This window comes from Aphelocoma coerulescens, chromosome 4 (assembly GCF_041296385.1).
Source record: "Aphelocoma coerulescens isolate FSJ_1873_10779 chromosome 4, UR_Acoe_1.0, whole genome shotgun sequence".
NCBI classification, from domain to species: Eukaryota; Metazoa; Chordata; class Aves; order Passeriformes; family Corvidae; genus Aphelocoma; species Aphelocoma coerulescens.
The window spans coordinates 32,406,972-32,429,664 of record NC_091017.1 but is presented as its reverse complement, the minus strand read 5'-3'; the positions used below and the strand labels follow the sequence as shown (position 1 = coordinate 32,429,664).

Genomic DNA, 22,693 nt, shown 5'->3' with positions numbered 1-22,693 from the left:
TATCTAACAAAGTATCTTTTTGCTCCTTCAACAACTCCTGATGTAGTTTGCATTCTCCAGTTGTTTTTGTACCTAGGAAAAACCCCATTTACTTTCTCCAGTTTTAGAGACATTTCTGCTTTGCTAGCTGGGGTGGCTGGCCCTGCCTGCACCCACTGCCAGGCGGTGCAGCACAGCTCGCTTTGAAGTTGGCCAGATGACACAGAGAGAGGGGTTTTTGCAGTCTCCCAGTGGTGTCAGCTCAATAGGTACTCAGGTCCTGCTGAAAGTTTTGAGGTTCATAAATCAGCTCAGCCTGAGGAATGTCAGGGCCAAGGAAATTTTTCAGATATTCATGGTGAAGAGCCACGTGAGTGCCCAAGAGAAGAAAGAACCACTAAGAAATTTGGGTTCCTCACTTAGGATTGGGATTGTTGCCTAAGCAGGACTGGATGCTGCTCTTGAGCTCTCTGTTGCAGCCAGTGAGTGCATGGCTGGGCTCTGCAAGAGCAACTTTTTTGGGTTTTCCCTAGTTTTGTAACAATGAGGACAAACTATGGAGGTTTTGAGTCCCATGACTGGTTAAGGCATTTTATGTTTCAAGAGCAATTTGAGTAGTTTTAGTGGCCTGGACCATGTGATGGTGGAGCAGGGTGAATCACAGAATCAGTTAGGTTGGAAAAGACCTCTGGGGCTACTGAATCCAACCTTTGACTGAACACTACCACGTCAGCCTAGACCCTGGCAAGAAGTGCCTCAGCCAGTCTTTCCTTAAACACCTCCAGAGACGATGACCACCTCCCCGGGCAGCCCATTCCAATGTCTAACCATCCCTTCCGTGGCTAATATCTAGCCTAAACCTCCCCTGGTGCAGCTGAAGACTGTCCTCCTGTCACTAGTTGCCTGGGGGAAAAGACCGACCCCCACCTGGCTACAACCTCCTTTCAGGTGCTTGTAGAGCGATAAGGTCACCCCGAGCCTTCTTTTCACCAGGCTAAACACACCCAGTTCTCTCAGCTGCTCCTCATCAGACTTGTGCTCCAAACCCTTCACCAGCTTCGCTGCCCTTCTCTGGACTCGCCTCGTGAAGGCGATGCCATGGGCACCGCCTCGAAGCCGGGCAGATCAGCGTTATCATCCCTGAACGGGACAAAGGAGCTCACAGCAGCGGGGCCAGGCACGGACAATCCCCGCGGCCGCCAGCTCTACCCCTGGGCACGAACCCTCCCCTCGGGCGGGTGCCCCTTCCCCCTCGCACGCCGCCCGCCCGGTGCCCCCGCCGCTGCCGGGTGACCCCGCTGGGCCCGGCCCCTCCTGCCGGGGGCGGGCGGGGCGGTGCCGCCGCTGCGCGCTGTGTGCTGGAATGCGGGGGCGCCTCCGCCCGCCGCCGCCGCCAGCAGCGCCTCCCGCCCGCCCCGCCCCGCAGCAGCCGCGCGGCCGGGCGGCCCCGCGCCGCCGGTGGGTGAGTGAGTGCGGCGGGGCCCGGCGGGGCCGGGGAGGGGGGGCCGGGAGCCGGGCGAGAGGCGCTGTCCAGGGCTGATCTGCGGCCGGCGGGCGGGCGGGGGCGGCCGGGCGGGCCGGGCCGCGGGGCGATCAGCACCACGGCTAAGGAGCCGCGCTGGCCGCGGGGGCGCTCGCCGGGCCGCGCCGCCGCCGGAAGGCGAAGCCGTCGCTGGCCGGGCCGGGCCGGGCCGGGCGCAGCCGCAGGCCCTGGGCCCGGGCGCAGGCCCGGGGCGCCGCTCGCTCCCCCTCCCGCAGCCGGGCATCGGGTGGGCGCGGCCGCCGTGACCTTGCCGGTACCGAGGCGCTTCCTCCGCCCCGCGCCCCCGCACCGGCGCCGCTGCCCTGCCCTGCCCGCCGCGGGGGGAGGAGGAAGCCGGGCGTCCCGACCGGCCGGCGGCAGCGGGCGGGCCGGGGGCGGCGCGGGGAGGGCGCTTTGTGTGGGCAGGCAGAAAATGGCCGCATGCCTGTCAGGCAGGGAGGGAGGGAAGGAGGGAGGGTGGCGGGGGCACGGCCCGGCCCGGCCCGGCTCCCCCGGCGGATGTGCGCCGGGCCGCGGGGAGGTCGCCGCAGGGCCGGGCCGCCCCCCTTTGTTGGCGGCCTTGGGCCCGGCGGGGCCCTTGGGGCGGGCGGCGGCCGGACAGGGGCACTCGGTGGAGCCTGGCCGCAGCACTCACCGGCGGGCCCCCGGTGTCTGGCGAGGCGGGAGCCGCGGGGCCCGGCCCGGGGTCCCTCGCCTGCCCGGAGCCTCGCCTGGGCCCTGGGACCCCGTTGTCAGCGCCTCCCACCCGTCCTCCACACGGTGGGATCCCGCACCACACGTAGGCAAGAGCTCAACAGCCCCTTCGGGCGAGGAACGAGATCCCCCAGCTCCGGGTTCTGCTTCCCGCTGCCCTAGCACGTCAGCAAAGAGCTTTAGTTCGCTGGTGTTCCCTGGAGGGCTGCTTCGACAGTACACAGCAGAGGAGGCTTTTCCACACTTGGGTGCTTACAGGTGTTTCTTTTCTCTTCCAACAGAATTACTGCCATGGCAACTCAAGTGCTGGGACAGTCTGGTGGGAACAGCCTCTTTCCTGGCAGTTCTAATATTGGCATGGCATTGTCCAATGACATGTATGACTTACAGGACCTTTCTAAAGCTGAGCTGGCAGCTCCTCAGCTTATTATGTTGGCAAATGTGGCCTTGACGGGAGAAGTTAGTGGCAACTGCTGTGATTACCTGGTTGGAGAAGAGAGACAAATGGCAGAACTGACAACGGTGGGGGACAGCAACTTCTCAGATAGTGATGGAGAGGGTATGGAAGATACCCAGGCTGCGGAGAGTGACCGTGAGGCACCTGAAAATATGGAATTAAGCTCCCTTGAGGTTCCTAGTGTGGAAACTCAAGGTCCAGCTGCTTGTTCCCCTCCTAAGACTCCCAGTGTGGACAAAGATGTCTCATTGGAAGCACTGGGTACTCCAGAAAGCACAGAGGACAAGTGTAAGAGCTTGAAGAGCAAACCATTTCGTTGTAAGCCTTGCCAGTATGAGGCAGAGTCTGAAGAGGAGTTTGTGCATCATATCAGGGTTCACAGTGCTAAGAAATTCTTTGTGGAAGAAAGTGCAGAAAAGCAAGCACAGGTGAAGGAGTCTGATTCCTGCACTGCAGAAGAGGTGGATTTCTCTAAGGGCCCAATCCGTTGTGATCGCTGTGGCTATAACACTAACAGATATGATCACTATCTGGCTCACTTGAAGCACCACAACAAAGCAGGGGAAAATGAGAGAGTCTACAAGTGCACCATATGCACTTACACTACTGTCAGTGAATATCACTGGAAAAAACACCTAAGAAATCATTTTCCCAGGAAAGTGTATACCTGCTCAGAGTGCTCCTATTTTTCAGACAGGAAGAACAATTATATTCAACATATTCGAACTCACACAGGTAAGTTTTTCATCTTTTTTTGACTGAAGTGCAGTAAGACTACTGAGAATCTGTGATGAATGAAACAAGCAGAGTCCTCTTTTTGCAAAGTTTGTTCTACCCTGATAAAGCTTTGTGCTCTTTTCTCTTGGTTCTACCAGGTTATAGCCTCATGGAATTTGGTCTGAGCTCCAGTCTACAGTGCTAGACGACTGAGGAAATTTCAGATGCCCAAGAGAAGATTAAGGGCATCCTGTTTAGTAATTTTAAGCCAGTTTTTTGAAGAGGGCGGGACAAAGTGTGCCAGTGATAATTGTCAGGGTCTACAACGCCAAAACGTGATGTACTCTAAAACCAAAACAAACAGGTTGACAAAAGGTGCCTGAATCCCATAGGTAGTTTTGAAAATGGTACCTTCAGCCTGAGCTGAAACTTGACTAAGATGTAATTACAGAGAAGAAGGAGCTGATAGATACATGGAAAGGAGTCCTCCAGCATCCACAAAGTCAGAATAAGAGTTGAGCAGTGAATTAATTCCTTTTAGTGCTCAGAGGCTTCGTTTTTTCTAGGGTCTGCATCACTGCAGCAGCCAGAAGTAGACACATACTGCTGTTGCCATATAGGAAGCCTTCGAGGGAGTCTGGCCTGACTTCCTGACTTCTCCTAGCCTCGGTTTGTAACTAAAAGGGACAGTGTGAGACCCATTTTTCCCTGGTGTATACCAAGTGGAATCAGAGGACCTGCAGTGTTGCTGCCGTCCTGTGAGCTGGGACCACAGGTGACTTAGGAAATACCTTGCTTTTCATCAGAGAGCCTCACCAGCCTCTCGATGGGGAGTTCTGACGAACCAAAACTCCTTTCAACGAGGGGTTATCATATCCATGTCACCTCTCTGGGTCATGGGGTACACTTACTATGCCTCCTAATCCCTTTTGTGGAAGTGAGAGGGCAATTCAGAGCTTCCTTGCTGCTTCTTAGAAGCTTTTATTTCCACCTTGTCAGGGCTTTTCTGTGGAGAGGGTTGACTTGTTAACCATCTCCTAGTGTGCTCACCTGACTTGGTTCCCCTTTATTGTAGACTGTGCTGGCTGAGCAAAACACTGGGGAATTTCTCCTTTAAAGTCGTGTTTTGTCACAGCAGAGGCATGAATGGTTTGGAGGTTTCAGTTCAGTTGGCTGCAGCTGTCTGGAAGGGTTGGGCACTCCGGAGGCCTCTGGGCTGGGCTTGAGCTTAAGTGTGCAGGAGTTAGTGTTCGTCAGCTCGCTTCAGTATCTGCTTTGTTGGGGCTGGGAGGGTCTGCTGGGAATTTCAGTACTTTAAGACATACTATTCTCCTAAGAATAGCTGTTGTTCAGAGGATACCATCAGTTTCAAAATCAGTCCTGTCTATTTTTTTTCTAACCAAGTAAACAAAGTTTATTGTGAGAGGTATTAGGAAAATGGTGTGGTTTATCCTCCAGATCATTTTCTTTGTGTGTTTTGTAGGAGAAAACAGGAAAGAGACAGGGTAAAAATGTCAAAATAGTAAGAAAAAACCTAAATGAATCATGTGTGGAACTCATGGTGAAATGTGAACCAGTGCTGTAGTTCCTGTCTAGTTTACATTTGTCTCAACTTTAAATTAATCTCTGCTTGTGTTTGTGGATTACATTAGGTCTCCCGTTCTGATTTCTGAAAGCACTTGTTGAGTTTTACAGAAACTAACCCTGAAAGCGTGTTTGCTGAAGAAGCGCTCTCTTATCACTGCATTTGACCAATTTACCAATGGACTGTGTTAAACTTTAAAAAAATCAAGCATATCCAGATCCTCTTTTGCTCCTTTGAAGACAGTGGTGCAGTCAAGGTTTCTGGTTCTTTTCATTACTGTAATTAAGCTGGAATGAGCGATTATGATTTCGGCATGTTTTAGTCTACCCTTGTAGGTGTTTCTTTGTTACTTCATAACTACATAGTTAAGGTCTTTCAGGCAGTTCTTGCTTGATAAAAAACTTCCAAATATGTTAGTAGAATGATTTAGGAATGTGCCTTGTTTCCAGTAACATTGATTTTGTGGAGGAGACTGTTAAAGCTAGAGTGTTAGAAGAATGAATAAGCTTCTGGCAGGTATATTTTATATACCAGGCTAAAAATCTCTGCCAATGTTAGTGTGTAATAAGTTGCCTTAAAAAACACAAAACCAGAATGCACAAAAAAACTTCCCAAACAACCCCCACCCCAAAAAATCTTGAAAAAAACACCCACAGATATTTTATAGTCAAAAGTATTTGCAGACTGTTTACATAACAGTATTGAATTTAGTAAAAACTGTCTAAATTATACCAAAATAGCTTTGGATTGTAGTTTTCATTTGAAACTAAAGAAATATATTTGTTGGGAAAAATGAATGGGATACATCCATCCATCATTTTCTTCCTGTTTTATGGGTTCAGGATATTAGAGAAGAAAGTTGGAATTGTCTGTTTCTTTGGTTTCCTGATTTCTAATAGGTAAAATAATTTTGGATAGATACTTTTCTTTCTCTCCTGTTTTTTGTTCTTCACCAGACTTTTTTTTTTTGTGTGGGAAAATGCTTCTTTGCAGTTAATTTGATTCTGCTGTGTTAGAGCCATACAGTTTTCTGAAACACTGACTGTACAGAGTGGGGTTTCACTGCACTGTGAATGTGCTGCTGCTGCTGGAGAAAGGCAGTCTCAGTTTTCTACCTGTATCCTGGGACTAGCTGATTCAGCTCGCTAAAATGGAGTAAAGGAGTTCCTCTTCCCCAGCTTGGTTCTCTGCTGGTTAGTGAACTTAGTTGCCTTACTAAGGAAACATGTGAACACCAGAGCACGTGGCCAGGAGCAGGGAAGGGGGCTGCATGCATGATTGGGAAACATACCTATCCTCTGCATGTTTGGGGACCACGGGAAGGCAGGCAGAGGTTGTGTGCCTGCCTGTTGCTTGCATCCACGTTGAAAAGCAGGTGTCCCAGAGCCCACCCTGTACTGAAGATACCTTGCAGCTTGTGACAGTGCTTGTGTGACAGGCTGCTGACAAATGTGGGACACCTTGGGCAGAAGGGTGTTTCAGGGACCCTGCAGATGGTCATAGGCTTGCCACCTGGGAAAGCTGCATCTGGAAGAGCCTGTCTGCTGCCCAGTGGGTGGCTGGAGATGTTCAGGGCAATCCCTTCCTCTGCTGCTGGAGCAGAAAGGACTCTTTGTGTCAGGGACAGATCTACCTGAGCTCGTTAGTGCTTGTTAGACCTTTTAGACCAAGTTTTGACTTGATTTACCTGCTGATCCTGAAGCTGTACTATATGCAAGACAGTGCAGCATTGTTCTCTTTTTTTTTCCCGTATTTTGCTTGTTAGAAGAAATTTCTAGAAAACTTCGTTGAAAATAATCTGAAGGACTATGTAACTAAGACATCTGCTTCAGGCAGTTACAGTGTTCTGTGTCTAGTTTTGGCATTACAAAAAAAGGCTTTATCAAGAGATTGTTGAGGATTGCCTTTGGTGCAGGTAGCTCAGTGTGCAGGCTGCAGTTCGAGATGCAGGTTTTGCTCAGGGTGAGAGCGCAGAGAGGCCATGAATTGCCAACCCTGTACTGGTGGTGCCAGCCAGGTGAATGGACACTTGAGTGACACAGCAGGAGCCATGGACTGCCAGCCTTTTGGATAACAAAGCAGATGAAGACTGATGATGCCAGCGAGGTAGATGGACATGGAGAGGCTCAGCAGCAGGAGCAGAAGGCTGGGGAGGAAGAGCGAGACTTGCCTGCAGGTAGATTGTGAGGGTATAAGAGCCCAGGGGTTCCATCGTTGGGGGTCCTCTTTGGAGGCACCAGCTCCAGGTGTTTCTGTGTTACTGTGCCATGAGTAAGTGGCTTTATGGAACGAGACATCTGAGACTCTGCTCTGGGAAACCTGGGGTCAAACTAGTGAGGAAACCTGGTCTGACACTGTGTGAGTGGGGTGTGCAGGGAGTCAAGTGGGGCATGTGTTGGGTCACTGGAGCTCCTGCCATGAAGGGGCTTCAGACCCAGCAGTCTGGCCTTGGGAGTGTGAATGCCAGAGTCTCTTGAATGGTGGGAACTTTCCTTAACAAGATGATCTTAAATTTGTATGCTGATGTCAGTCTGCCTGTTCATTTGCATAGAGTTAAGTGCCTGCTTAAGCTTTTGCTAGATTGCGGCTTATTCTGTAAGTGTCTTCTGGAGAGGTTTTTTTGATGGCTTGTTTGCATATAATGAACGAGCTTATAAAATTACAATACATATCCTTTGGGGGATCGTATTTGACAGAACAGCCTGTACAATGCATTTAATTCTCAAGTGGCAACAACACATTTGAAATTAGTTGCGTTCATTATGCTTAAATCCAGTATGTTTTGTGGCTGTGCCCTATGTAAAAAAGGGCATGGAGGAAAGCCTGTTTCACATTCCTAACGTTGTAGGTAACTTTACAGATATGAAATTTCAGGTAATGGGAAGAAGATATGACTGAATATTCCAGGACCTTCGGCCACATATTTTTTAATTGTAAGGAGTCATTTAAAACCAAAACCATTTCTTTGTAACAAAAGGACTACCCCTCCCTTGTACATGACTTAATCTTACTGTGTGTATTGCACCAATCTCCTACCTTGTTTTAATTGGAAAGGGAGGGGAGTTGTGGTTGTTAGGGTGAATTTACCTTTAAACTGCTGATCTAATCAAGAACGATAGTCTAAATGTTGGATGGAAGGAAGAAATGTGGAATTAATCTGCATTACAAAGGCTGCTTCTACTGCTGTTTTGGCACAGGCCAGCAGCGGAGCCTCACATCACATACTGGCAGATGCAGGTCTTTGCTGCTGCAGATACAGGTGTGCCTCTGAGAGTGAACACATAGCCCATGTGCAGGGCTTTTACTGATGTCCAGGTCTCTGTGATTTGGAGAGCACCTTGGTTGTATGCTTCATATGTAGCAAATTTATCAAAATGCTGTAGTGTAATTCTGGGTATGATTTGAATAAATACTATGACTGAGTAACTTCTTTTTCCCTTTTCAGCTTCCCTCCTCTCTTCTCTTGTGGGTGTCCACCCAAGACTAAAAAGTCTTTGTAGTGGAGACAGTGTGCTAGCAGTTTGGGGCAAAAACTCCTGGTGCTTATCTGGACCTGCCTAACATGTTAATTATAAAACTGTCTGCCTTTGTTTGGAGCTTGTCTTCACTTGAAAAAGATTTTCAAGTATCATTGTACTGATACAATTTTTAGCTACAATTACAAGCTGACTGTCCTCAGTGGAGATATAATTTATGACAGCTTAGTTTCCATTAGTTCTCCAGAACCAATAACTCTTCAGGCATGGGGTTTTGAGTCTTCAAAAGAAATGTTTATGCTACATTTAAGCTTTTTCTAGCAGCATAATTTCACTGAGCAGGGCATCATGCTTTTCCATGCTGCAAGCTATTTTCACTCTGCCAGTAAAACTTTGGAAGTAAAGACTTGGTCTATCTGCAGTTGTTTTCTGGTGGTCGTACCACATCTTAATCCAAATTAAACATGGAGGTTTCGGGTAAGATGTTATGCAAAGCAAAAACATAGCTAGTTTCTTAGGGGATCTTTTGTGCATCTTCTGAGTGTTGGGAGAAAATGCTGTAGGGAAGTCAGGTCTGGTGGCTTAAGGCTTCCTAAAGTTGTCTGTCCTCATCACCTTTTTGCTGGGGTTACTCTTGACCCCAGGTGGACATTAGAATGTGCCTCTGTCATATCCTCCCCTTTTACTGCTCTCATTCATAAGGCATGACATGTTGCAGTGGTCCAGCTTGGGCAGATACTTCTCACTGTCCCTTTGCTGCGAGATAACATGCCCCACAGTGTGAGGATCTGTGACAGCCTCCCCTGTGTGGCTTTGTAACCAAGTTTGGGAATCTGCTGTGTTTCAGTAACTGCTTTGCTGTTTGTTTTTGCAGGGGAGCGACCGTATCAATGTGCGATGTGTCCTTATTCCAGCTCTCAGAAGACCCATTTAACCAGGCACATGCGCACCCACTCAGGTTGGTACAGAGTGGCAGCAGCGTGACTGAGGAAAAGGGGGTGGGTCACAGTATCACAGCGTGGTTGCAGTTGGAAGTGACCTCTGGAGGTCATCTGGGCCAGATCCTGGGTCCAGAAGGCCACCTAAAGCAGCCTGCCCAGTTCTGTGTGACATGCCATCTTAGCGAGTATGGCCTAAGCTTTTAGCTCCTTTTATAATGGGGAAGGTTGTCTTGCTAAGGAATGCTAAGTGCCATGAATGTAACTGATAATGGGAATATATCTTTTTACTTTTCAAGATCTATTCTGATATTCATAGGACTGCTCTAGTTGTCCTAGTAATCTAGGAATAAATACAACATTGTGATGATACAGGAACAAATCTTTGTACTCTGTCTGCTGTCATAGCTGAGTTCAAATCAGTGAAGCTGGGAAAATTTTGAGTAGCTGAGAGTCTCCTCTGTGATGTCTGGGATTGGATCTCATCCAGGGGTTCTGAGCTTTTGTTTTGTATGACACAGTGATGTAAATTAGTGTCTGCTTGTGGCAGGGAGACACAGGAGAAAAAGCAAACTCAGAGGATGTTCACAAGTAACTCAGTCTTGTTGCACTAAAAGCCAAGTTAACAATTTTCACTAGCCTTGATTTCCAGTTACTGGTCATGAGCTGTGTGGTGTTACAAATATCTGCTCTTGCGCTCTTGTGAATCTCTTTTTGAATGAATTAACAGCATTTTTGGGAGCTGTAACACCATAGACACAAGCGTAGTTGTCCTTTATGACTCTTGTAGGGGAGTTCAGGTAGACCTGAGCCTATGATCTTGATTTGTTTTTGTAAAATCTGAATTGACCAGCCCTAGGTGAATTCCTAATGCTGGCAAACAGGAATTGAAGTCTCCTGAGCAGTAATTGTCTCAGTTTCAATTGATGAGGCTTTTAATTGAAACCAGGAGTCACGTCAGTTTTAACTGTAGTGGAGTAAGGCTTGGGCCCATTAAAAATAGCCAGCTTTAAAATGTCATGTCAGTATTTTGGTGTGAGAATTTTGTGAATGTAGTATTCTGCTTGCAGAAACAAAAATAATAGTTGGTTGAACCTCTGGTTTGCAAATGAACCACTAAATTTGCAAATGGTTTCATCAATACCGAGCCTGGAAACCATGTCACTAACATATTACTCTGCCCTTGTTCTGTGCAAGGAAGTCTCAAATCTGAAGGAGGTAAGGAGTGTGATCTGCCTGTGGCCCTTGCCTCAAAGGTCTCTGAGGGAAGGCATGACTTTTGCTATCAGGGGTGCTGTATTACTAGCTGTCCTAAATTCTATTGTATGTTCTATTGCATTGCCCAGACATCTGCATCTTTTCTATGGGAATTTCTGGAGTCCTGCAGTTCACAGGCTCGCAGGCGCTGTAGCTTTCTTCCCATGCCAGATGGCAAATAACAGTGGTTTAGAGCCTAATTCAGAGCTGGTTTTTTAGCCATATTGGTACATATCCTTTTCACTTGCGCAGTAAAACCCCTGGATTTAGTAGAGACGATGGACACAAACTCTTCACATGCTATCTTTGAGTTACGCTGTTGCAGCTGCCTCTGAGCACTCTGTGCGCTTAGAACAGCTCGTTCATGTGTATGTAAGAGAGGCTGTCCTCCCCCAGTAACACAGAACTATTCTTTGAAGTTTAGGTGATAAAGGCTCTATACTTGGAGGAAGGATGAGCAATAAACACATCAAGCTTAAACTTGTGGAAAATGTCACCAGGAAGTGGGAGGAAAAAAGAAGGAAGTAAAGTGGAGAGGGAGGGAATCAAAGTAGCTCTTCTTTAAATAATAATTGGATGCTGCAGACAGACATGAAATGATCTGGACTCTTAAACGAGTGTCCTGCTCCTTCCTGCCAGGGAGGCAGCACAGCTTTTCTAGAGTTTGTGAGGGTGTTGCAGATATGTGGTTAACACACACACAGGCACCACATCTTCAGTGCACGCTGGCTGGTCTCCTGAGTCATGCTACAGAGCATGCTTGAATATGGGCAGTGGGTTGCAGGGAAAGGAGAAGCCCTGTTGTATGGGAGCAGAAGGGACTGGAATGGATTTTCAACATACTGAAGAAGTAGCATGCATTAGTTCTTCACATCAGTTTTGAGATACTGGTTAAGAGCTCAGGAGCATCCCAAATTCCTCAGCTAAATTGGCACATGCACAGATACTCCCGAAGTATTTCTGGACTTGCTTGAGTTGTTGCACTAGAAGTGTTTTTCCTATTTGCTTTGATGTGTAAGGGAAAGCTACTTCTGCTGCAGTGGCATGCACTAAACAGAACATTTCAGGAACACTTCTATAAGAGTCATTGCGCTAACATAAATGCAGATTTAAATAGTAACATGATGGCTTTGGAGTATGTTTGTTTAACTTGCCAAGAGTAGCCTGCAGGCAATGCACCATGTGTTGGAGGCACCAAAACACTGAACTGAATTTTTTCAGAGGTAAAGATCATCTGGGCACCCCTTTCATGTTCTTAGGTTTTTGCTAGCTTCTTTTCCCTCATTTCCTTTTCAATGCAAACATGAAGTATGCTAAATCTGTGTAAAGTTGGACTTTTTTTGAAACGCTTGTGTGAAACTGCTATTCATCAAATGTTACATTTCCATTTTTCTACAATGCATTCAATGGACCAGTTGGGTATGGATTCCATTTGCTAATATTACTGTAGAGAGATCTCTACCGGTATGTATGCCTAGCCAGAACCTGTGACGTTGTTACTGCTTGTTTGGTTTTGGATCCCCTTCCTCCCAACCCTCACCCCTTCTCTCTTTTTTTTTTTTTTGTATTTTTTTCTTAGTGTCTCGTGAATGTGTTTGTGACTTGTGGATTTCTTATGTTGACTTTGCTTAATTTTAAAGGCGCATGGATCATTTTTTTTTTATCCTTTTCAAGTTTCATATTTCTGTATCTGTGTTAGTGGGACGTGATTGCTCCGAAACTGCCATGCTTAATAATCACCATCATTCCATTCCGTCCTCCTTTCCTTAGGTGAGAAGCCATTCAAATGTGACCAGTGCAGCTACGTGGCCTCAAACCAGCACGAAGTGACTCGTCATGCGAGGCAAGTGCACAATGGGCCGAAGCCTCTGATCTGCCCGCACTGTAACTACAAAACCGCTGACCGCAGCAATTTCAAAAAGCACGTTGAGCTCCACGTCAACCCGCGCCAGTTTCTCTGCCCTGTTTGTGATTATGCAGCGTCTAAAAAATGTAACCTGCAGTATCACATCAAGTCCAGGCATCCTGATTGTTCTGACATCACCATGGATGTCTCAAAGGTGAAGCTACGGACTAAAAAGAGCGAAGCTGACTTTTCTGAGAGCAGTAATGACAAAGTGGAGAAGGAACCAACGAAAGGGGATTCAGCTGCAAAGAAAACGGAGAAAATTGTGAAGGTGGAGAAAAAAGATAATTCGGCAAAGGAAAAGAAGGCAACAAACAATGTTTCTGCAGGCCAGGTGACAACCAGAAGTCGGAAATCGGCTTCAGAAAACAAGGAGGTGGATATTAAAACTGAGAAAAGTACTGAGAAAACATGTAAAACAAAGAAGGTCAAAAGAAAGGCAGAGACTGAGGCAACTTCCTCAAAGCAAGAGCCTGCAAATGATACCTCAGTAGTAACAAAAAAGAAAAAGAAAGTGGAAGCTAAACCCAGAGACTGCCAGGAAGCTCAAAAAAGTGATGTTGCACCAGAGGAAGAGCCTAAAAAGCAAAATTACTGCCTCAAGAAAAACAGAAAAAAGAAAGCTCTGAAAATTAAGCATAGTAAAAAAAGCAGTAAACTCAATCAGGAGAAGATTGAGGAAGAGGAGATGCCAGATGAGTATCCTATCACAGAAGAAGATGGATGTGTGAAGCTGGACACTGAGGGCAGTGACCAGAAGGAGCAAGATCCCACTGACACAGTGGCATTAAACAACAATGGTGGTCATGCTCTCAGCGGGGAGAGCACTGATCCCAAAGGAAACTGCATCCAAGGCCCAGGGCAGCTTCGTCTGCCAGCTCAGGATGCAAACACAGAAGCTGAGGTAAAGGACCAAGAAATGCCTGCGGCAGCAGGTGAGGGTGAAGACACTGGTGGTGCAAAGGAGGAGGAGAAACAGGTGGACAGAGGGGAAGACACTTGCTCTGAGAAACCTTCCCATGCAGTGTCTTCTGAAAAAAGCTTGGATGTGCTCATGGATGTGGTACCAGATCTGGCACCTGAGAAGGAGCCAGAGGAAACTGTGGCAGAAACTGAGAGTAACTCAGACCTGATGGACTTGAGCAAGACATGCCTGCCAGCGACAGAGCCAGCAGGAGGTGCTGCGCCAGCACCTGTGCCTGGAGAAGGGCATACACAAAGCCCTAAAGTGGCTCTGTCCTTACCTCGGGATAACACAGCAGTGAATGAATCTCAGGAAATGGATGAGGATGAGGGCATCCACAGCCATGAAGGCAGCGACATCAGCGACAACATATCAGAAGGAAGTGATGACTCGGGGTTAAATGGTGCTCGCTCTGTACAAGAGGAAACAAGTCCAAAGATGTCACAAGGAGCTCCGGACACCACGGTGGCCAGGGAGAACTATGTGTGCATTTTTTGTGACCGCTCATTTAAAAAGGAAGGTGAATACAGCAAGCACCTCAACAGGCACTTAGTTAATGTGTATTATCTTGAGAAGGCAGCAAAAGGGCAGGAGTAGAAGTAGCTGTGGTTTGGGGAATCTTCTTTTGTAAGATCTTACACAGCTTATGTAAAAATACTGTAGATTTTTTTTTTTTAAGCATGGTTTGCTTTAGTGTCTGCATTGGTTTCTTTTTTGGTTTAGTGTTTTTTTTTTTTTAAAGTTGAAAATATTTTTGACAACTTTATGTGTCATGGTGAACTCATTAACTATTGGATCTCTTAATTAGAGAAAGCAGGTAGGGTGTATAAGGTTTTGTCCTATAAAGTCACTGTAAGCTTCTAGTCCATTAGCTTATGCAGCTCTTTTATAAACTGAGTTTTAGGAACAAGACTGGAGCTAACAATATACAAGTTGGATGTTTATAGAGCCACTGGCATAAGTTGCTTTTTGTTCTAGCAGCCAACTCTTTCTCTCCCTTTTTCCCTTTCCCACTTTTTGTTTTTTTAAGTTCTTTTCAATGTATCTTGATGTTCAAAGTGTTAAACTACTTGATGGTTTTTCTACCAGGAAGATAGCTTCTATTACATAAAGAGCACTTTGTAAAAGAAATCAGAGTTGGCTAGTGATGAACATAAATGTTTAAGCTAATTACAATTATGAACATACATTTCAGATCCCCTAAGTGTGAATGATGAGCCAAAATTTGAGAGTAGTCCTTCTGATGCCTGGGGTGGCCACCTAAAAACAGAGGCTAGACAAGAATAAGGGAATAAAGGTAGGTATTTATTTGAAGGGCTTTCAAAGTACACCTTGGGCAGTCAAAAGGCTACACCCAAGATGGATGCAGCTCACGGGTTCTTCTTCACACTTTTATAAGTTTGGTTCATTTGCATATCAGGGTTAATTCTCCAATTAAAACTTCAGTTAATGATGTAATTTCCCCAGGTTTACCCCCCTTCTTAAGATTTTAGTTTACACATTTTGGACCTAGGACAATCTGGGTGTCCTTGGAGAGCAAACCTAGGGAGGTTTGTTATGTCTAACCAGCATGAGAGAGCAGCAGCTAACAGGCCACACGAAACTTCAGAGTTACACACTAGGCAGTACAGGATTTGAAAAATACAAAAGTTAAACCCTAAGGTCTCACTTCCAACTTTTGATTGGAAAGTCTTTGTCTTGATTAATATCTTAATCACTGATATGTAATTGGCTTTGTTGTGGGGGAGCAAGTTTGTTATTTTTAATTTCTGCTTTTTGTTTTTTGATTGTGCTTTAAGGGCTTAAAATGTTGCACTTGTTTTTGATTTTTACCTATGCAGTTTAATCTTCTAGGAATAGCGCTTGTGCAGTATATGTACACTTTATATATGCATGTTTGGTTTTGTATATGTAAGTTTTTTTTATTTGAAAACGTTCAGACTTGTTGCTTACCATGGGACAGTTTTCTGTGGCAGCTTTCTGTGATGCTCCTTACTGCAGATTTTTCTTGTTTTCCTGGGATGTGATTAGCTGTGCATGAAGTTGCTGAAATTATGAACTGCTTGGCTATGCATTTTTAAGTGGCTTTAGAATTGTACAGTCCTTGAGCAAAAGGATATCAATGCAGCTCCAAAATGCTCTTTTACAAGATTTATTCTGTCATGGAAATGCCACTTCTGATTCTTTGAATACACATGCAGAGTAATAAGTTCTGATTTATAATTTGGGATCACCAGGCAGGAAAATAATTGCTTTCAGTGGAAACAGTCTGCAGATTCTGCAAGTCTGGATGATTATTTTTTTTCCCCTTCCGTTTTCATTTTTGTGGTGGACAGCAGTCAAACTTCAAGAGCTTTAAAACAATAAAATAGCAGCAGTGACATAATCTAACATCTCATACACAAGAAACCACAACAAACAAATAAGGATAAATCAACTGGTAAGCAACAAACCTGGCATTAAAAATCTGCAGAAATTTCTGCTCCGTATTAATTCAAGTTGCATTTAATAAAACCATCCAGCTTCCATGCAGAGAGAAACATATAAGTGATCAGATTGTCATCTCAGGTCTACATGTCATACCAGGAGTTTTTAATTCTAAACAGATTTCATTTCTAGCACACACAAATGCAAGAGAGATGGCATACCTAAATGCTGGTTGCCAACCAGTGGCAAAATGTAAACAAAATCCAAACCTGCAGGGAAGAAGGAAAACCTTCCAGGTCCCATCTGTGCACTCTTCCAACTGTCATTAGCTGCCTTTCCAGTGGGAGCAGTTGGGGACAGCTCCAAAGAAACAAATTTGGAGGCAGGTGTTATTTGGAGAGTGGAGTTGAAGAGCTCAGACAGCATTTGTCAGAGCACTTTATTGCAAGTAACTCTCTGTGTAAGCTCTGGAATAAACCCCATTCTTCACTGTGTGTCCCCACAGCATCTTCCCCTCCAAACAAACCCACTGCTGTGAATGAATAGAGAGCAACAATGCTATATTGCTTCTGCTTTTGGGAGAGATTAGTAATAGGAGGCCAAAGATTTGAGAGGGAAGGCATCCCTCATGGCAGAAATAAGTTGTATAATGTATAGTGAGTTTTTGTTTGCATAGATAGTGTTCAATCCTTACCTTGGCTGCGACAATCATTGTCAACTCAAGATCAAGTTGCAACTATATTTATGTTAAACATTAAGAAGACAAACCTAGTTGAATTGCTTTCCTAAAGTACCAGTTGTAATCGTTTTAGATGTATTTTTTTTTCCTCTTAATAGTGTTTCTTTTATATATAAATGTTGCCACCATTTGTGAGTGATATGAGCAGATGCTGGGAATTCCAGTACTGTGTAGAGGTTTAAAACTCCCTTCCTATCCTTGCTATTTTATGAGAGACTTCAAGGACTTTAGCTATGTTCAAGTAAACTCATGGACTGGCCTGATAATTTTTTCCTGTTTGTTTTTAAACGAAAATGATGCTGTTGACTGACTTTAAATTTCTTTCTGTGAGATAAAAGCGAAGGTGGTTCTCTGAAATACTGTGCTGCACATTTCTGTGAAGTGGTCAAGGTTTCAATGCTTGATCTGACAAGAACTCTTCGAAGACAACAGTCAGCTCCTCTTTGGCGGATGAGAAGATGAGAAACTGAAAATAAATTATTAACGTATTAAAAAGAAGAAAAGTTGATTTTTTCTATCTAAGACCCGTCGACAATGTCCTGAAATAACTAATCTTGGTGCAGAACTGTGTTGAAATTGTCTGCAAGGTTTGGGATTATGTTACAGTAAAAAGGCAAGGATGTATTGTGTTTATGCATTATGTTTATCTCAAATGTTAGGCACTGCTGATATGAGTATTTGAGGGGGAGTGCGGGCCACGTAGCCTACCATATATGGTGGTCTTACATTGCTGTATCTCCCTGTAAACAATGCCTTTTTTTTTTTTTTTTTTTTGGTCTCTTTCAATATTGTTAAATTATTTTGTGTTGGTTTTGCCAATGCTAGCATGTTTGTGTTTTTTGGCAATAATACCTGTATTTGTGTTCAACCTCCAATATGTGGTTGGAAGGATTAGCACGCTTATACACCCCTACACTGCCAGCCCTCAGTTGAGTCATGTGTTTGGGCCTTTTCTGTATGAATCTATACACTCAAACTAACTGCCTGGAGAAATGGTCAAGAAATGTGTAGCTAGGCACTTAAAATCCATGGTATTGCAATTGCTGTTTCTGGATTTTGATGATCTAGGCTGGAACTTTAGTCATTTAAAGAAGAATGTTTAACAGCTGACAGGCCAGTTAAGATACAATAATGTCATTGATTTCAACACATTTAATGTAGCTGAAAGGTATTAAATCAAATTCAAGAGTTTTCTTGAATGTCAGTTGTGTAGATACGTGGCGTGCATATGATATTAACAGAATCCAAATAGCTAATTAAATTGTTTTATGTGTACATATATTTTTCCCCCCTCTAAAATTACACTAGCTAACAAACTTTTGTAAGCTGGCATGGAAACATGTTTATGATGTTTAGTTGCACCATGTTTGATGCTTTTACAGTGCAATACTTGTATTCTCTGAATTAAACCAAAGGTAATTTTTTTCATGCTCTCTACTGTAGTGCATGACAGTCTTTTCTACGTTTGTAATAGATGTAAAACGAGCCAGATCATACTTCCTGTTTTTACCTAAATCATGTATAAGAAGTCTTTTGTTCAAAATGTAGTATAAACTAAATTGCATTATATTAACCTTTACAAGTGTATTTTCCTAAGCATAGTTGATTAAATAAACTTTATTAAGGAACCTGCAGCTTCTATCTTCCACTTATTAATGGCTATGGAAGCCATTTGTAATGAGAGGCAGGAGCAGTGCCAGTGTCATTGACAGAGCTCCTGAAGACCTCAAGCCAGGCAGGTGGGACTGGGGGAGTCAGTACAGAGGTGTCAGACTTGACTGCAGACAGGGGTAGTGGCTCCAGAAAAATATTCTTTTTCCTTTTCAACGTTTTGTTTTTATTTCTCTGTCCACTTCAGTAAGGACAGGGTGCAAGGTGGGAGCTGCATGCACACGGATGAGGTTCAAACACAATGCTGAACCTGTTTGTGATTTGGAAGGGTGGGGCCAGTGGGCATGAAAGGAATTATATTCTCTGCCACAGGAGAAGAAAGGTAGCTTGATGGAAGCTGTGGAATTTAAATTTGAGTTTCAGAGGTGATGCAGGTGACAATTCATTCTGCACTCCAGAAGGATCTCTGGTGCAGTCTCACTCGGGGAATTAGCAATAGATGTATAAAAATTTGTGTCATCCATCATCCCTATGGCTATAGTACTGTCTGGAGAGCTACTGAAAGTGTCTTGAGAGCTGTTGAGCCTGGGATAGCCTGCAAAGGTGACATTTCACCTCTGCCAGCCTGGCCACTTTAGAAAACCTGGGCTGATTAGCCCATGATGCTGACTTACCTTCTGGGGCCTTGGTCATTCTCGCCTCCTACTAGCACAGAACAACTTGTACTTGCCAAGGGATAAAGGCAAACTGTTTCATAAGGGGATAGCTGTATGTGCAGCTTTGAACAACAGTCCTAGAGCTTTTTTTGTCTCTGATTAAATGTTTTCTAATAAGCAGTGCCCCCCTGCCCTCTGTCATCTTAGTCTGTCATGGAAATGTGGGTTTCTGAGCTGTGCAGTTGTTACTCAAGCAGCAAAGAGCAGGGTGCAGTGCTACCACAGGACATAGCATTGGGGGCTGCAGTGTGGCAGGGGCTGTCAGTGCCAAGGGGCAGGCTTGGGTTGCTGCTCCTGAAGTTTTGTAGGCAGCATGTGAGCAGTTTATGGTGCAGACAGGGAACAGGAGTGGTGCCTGGGCCTGCCCATGGACTGCAAGGGAGATCTAAGAGCATGGCATAGAGATGGGGAGCCTGGGTATGTGAGCGCCTCTGCCTGTGCTGTGTGAGTTAATGATTTCAAACTGCATCAATACAGGAGGCCCTGCCTTTTGTACCACCAGCTAGTGCTGCCCCCCACCCCCAGGAAGGCATTTTCAGGACAAGGTGGTTGATCTAGGGAACCCAAGTGGGTTGGCAACCTGAGAAATCATTTTCCCTTAAACCTGCAGTCAGGTCATCCTCATCTTTGACTAGTTTCTCACACCCTGGCAGAAAACCTGCTGTTTTTTTCCTGGTAGAAAACCAGGGTAAAACCTACTAGGCTGAAAACATGGTAAGAATCTGCTTTGTGCTAAATTGTTTTTTAACAGAACCAGGTAGCCAAGCACAAGCGCATGGCTCTGCCGTACTTTGCAGGCCAGTGGGAGATCTGCCCACAAACTGAGCTGCCTAAAAGGTGTGTTGGCTTGTGTGGGGGATGGCTTAGCTTCCTGATGGCATGTACAGGGACAGAGCAAGCTCTTAATTCAGCTGCCTTATTCAGGCTTTGCTAATGCTCTGAAGGAGCTGAAATGCTAGGTTCCTGATTTCGGTTTGGTGGTTGTCTTTTGTTTGTTTTTAAAGCTTAGCCATGCTGTCATAAGTGGCTTTACCACTGTTCTTGTATGTAATATAAGTGTATATATGTATAACATGAGCTATATGTAGGAAAAGGTAAATCTAAAAGGATAGATCCTTCCCTTGCCCAGGTTGTATTTTTAACCTTGGTAAATTGAGTTCTCTGCGTCTCCCCCTTGGCTGGAAGCACCAGACCTGCAGCAACGCACCCTGGCTCAAGCCAGACAGCTGAACCTGTCCCCTGCCCATGGGCTGGTCAAAGGAGCCTTCTTGGTCTCCTTTAGCCCTGTAGAGGTCCGAGTGCTCAAGCTGCTGTCATCTGCAGCAGAGGCTGTGCTGCATGTGAGGGACAGATGAGGTTTATTGATGGGTTTGTTTCCATCAAAACCAGCCAAAGGAGAGTTATGGCAAAAAGTTGAGTGGAAAGATAGTGACGGGTCCCTCAGAGGGGATGCCAGGAACAGGGATGTTGACAGTGCCCTGAGTGGTTGCAGAGTGCATCTATCAGCTCATATATAGACAGCACTCAGCAACTTAACTCTTCAGGTGAGACCTCTTTGGATAATTTTAGTAGAAGATTGGACTGTGAGTAGGTACTCAGTCTCTGGGAACACAATGTAAACCTCAGCTTTAGCACAGTGGAAGGAAAAATGGAGAGCACCTCGTTTCTGCTCTCATCCCTTCCCATCTTCTCTGCCCTCAAACTCAAAAGAAAGAATTACAATCCCCACGAAGTCACCAATAGCCTTTAAGTTCATTTTTAGGTGAATAGCTTCCCTGCTCCCCATGGCAGAACTAGAGACATGTTTGTGGGGTGGTTTTTTTTACACAAATCTGCTCTTTCTCTTGCTCTGTTTTAATTCTAGTCTCTTGAATTCTGTGTCACAGAATTTTCATTCAAAGGTTTCTATGCCTTTTTTCAAGCATTAGCCAGCAAACCCTGGAAATGCTCTGACAATTCAGACAAGAACTGCCCCTACTTTTACACAAGGGACTCTGGAGACAGGCAATAAACTGAGAGCTTAGTAACTTACAGCACTGATCCTGAGACTTGTGACTCCTTGTTTCCCACTTCTAATAAAAAAAAAAACCATCCACCAAACCCTGTCTTTTCTAAATAGTGAATTGCATTATATTAACAAAGAGTATGAATTCCTGGGCTGGTCCTCCAAGCACCACTCCAGGGGCTGGGGGTCTCCTGTTGGTCCCCTGACATAACCCTTAGCCCCAGGCAAGGTCTCTTGCCTCAGCATGAACTTGCAGCCCTGGCAAGGGCTGAAATCCAGTGAAATGCTCCTGGGCCAGATGGAGCTAAGCAAACCTCTTTCTAGGAGTCACCTTGCTCTGCACTCATGGGTGTGACTCAAGTCCTGCCTGGGAGCTGAGGGCACGAGCTGACCTCATTTGGAAATGGATGCCTCTCTCTCCAGCCAGCTGTGTTCAGGCAAAGTCCCCTGCTTTGTCCTTGGGTCTCTCCAACCTGATGATCTCTCTGTGATCTTCTGCCTTTTTTGTGGTCTTTAGTGTGTCACTGCTATTATTGCAGCGATGTGGCACTAAAGATATCACCAAAACTCAGATCACCTGTTAAGAAGAAGGAGGACAGAGGAAAGGAAATGTTTTCCTTTCAAAGTAATCTGGTTTTGACCTCCTATATCCGCCAGTGGATGAAAACAATGGGGAAAAAATTTCTGGTCAGCCTCAACCCTTGTTTTTGACTCTGAGCCTGTCATTCAGTGGCAGTTCTGGACTGTCTTACATAGAAAGAAGATTTTTAAACTAAAAATGGCTTCCAACTCCCCTAGAATTTTTTTTTTTTTGCCTAATTTTGATCCATAGATCCTAAAATGGCCTTGGATACCTTGATTAATTTTCCTCTAAGGGGAAAAAATGCAACAACAGACCAAAAAACGGGGACAGAGTCACAAAAGCCTTTGGTTGACCAAAACCATCTCCTCCTGAAGAGGAGAAGCAGGAAAGAAAAGATGTGTCCAGCTTTACAGGTGATGTCAGTCCTCAGAGAGCTGAGCACTGCACTCAGTTTGGTTTGTGCCAGTATGGAAGCAGAAGAGCAGGCAGGAAAGGCAAGGGACCACTAAGGGACCTGACTTGGGATGAGAGGAGGAACCTACAGTCAAATTCACAATGGAGCATGGACTTCTTGTTACGAAGGTGGGAAATCAACACAGGCCTCCTCTCCGCTGCAGCCCCCCTTCATGGTAGGTGACAGGTGGCAGCACCTTCCACCTTGGTTTCTACAACAGGAACCCAAGTCCAATCTCACAGCTGATGAGGAGACCGAGAGAAAGGCCAGTGTCCCCAGTGCCTTGAGGTGAAGGCCTTTCAAAACATTCCAAAAGAGGACCAGTGGAAGTTCTCCTTGTTGCCATATGAGCAGAGCCTGAGAGAGCTGTCAACTTCAGCAGGGAGGAGAGAAAACCTGGGGGTTGGTCTAGATTTTTTTTTTTTTTTTTGACTGAAAACTTTGGATTTACAGAAAAATGCATGTGGAAATGTGTTTGACCCTTCCCATTGCATCTTGCTTTCTCCAGTAAGTACCACTTTGTTGTGCCCTGTAAACCCTGTGTAGTTCATTTGATATCCATACAAATGTGATGCAAACGTACTTAGTGTTACATGGTGTGTCACGGGAAAAGCCAGTTAAAAAGGGTGATGCCAAGGATAGA

The 22,693-nt window shown here is 45.3% G+C and overlaps 1 protein-coding gene across 2 annotated transcripts; it reads left to right on the top strand.

Annotated features, from left to right (window-relative positions):
- The first annotated feature begins 1,382 nt into the window (after positions 1–1,382).
- Positions 1,383–18,315, top strand: REST (RE1 silencing transcription factor). 2 transcript variants are annotated; one of them, XM_069013436.1, is made up of 6 exons: positions 1,383–1,441; positions 2,497–3,407; positions 9,325–9,408; positions 12,416–14,035; positions 14,711–14,812; positions 17,013–18,315. In XM_069013436.1, the coding sequence occupies exons 2-5, from the start codon at positions 2,507–2,509 to the stop codon at positions 14,800–14,802; spliced, it is 2,697 nt and encodes an 898-aa protein (XP_068869537.1). In that variant the 5' UTR covers positions 1,383–1,441; positions 2,497–2,506; the 3' UTR covers positions 14,803–14,812; positions 17,013–18,315. The 2 variants fall into 2 exon arrangements, with proteins under 2 accessions (XP_068869537.1, XP_068869536.1); XM_069013435.1 differs by having other exon boundaries at positions 14,711–18,315.
- Positions 18,316–22,693: the final 4,378 nt, after the last annotated feature.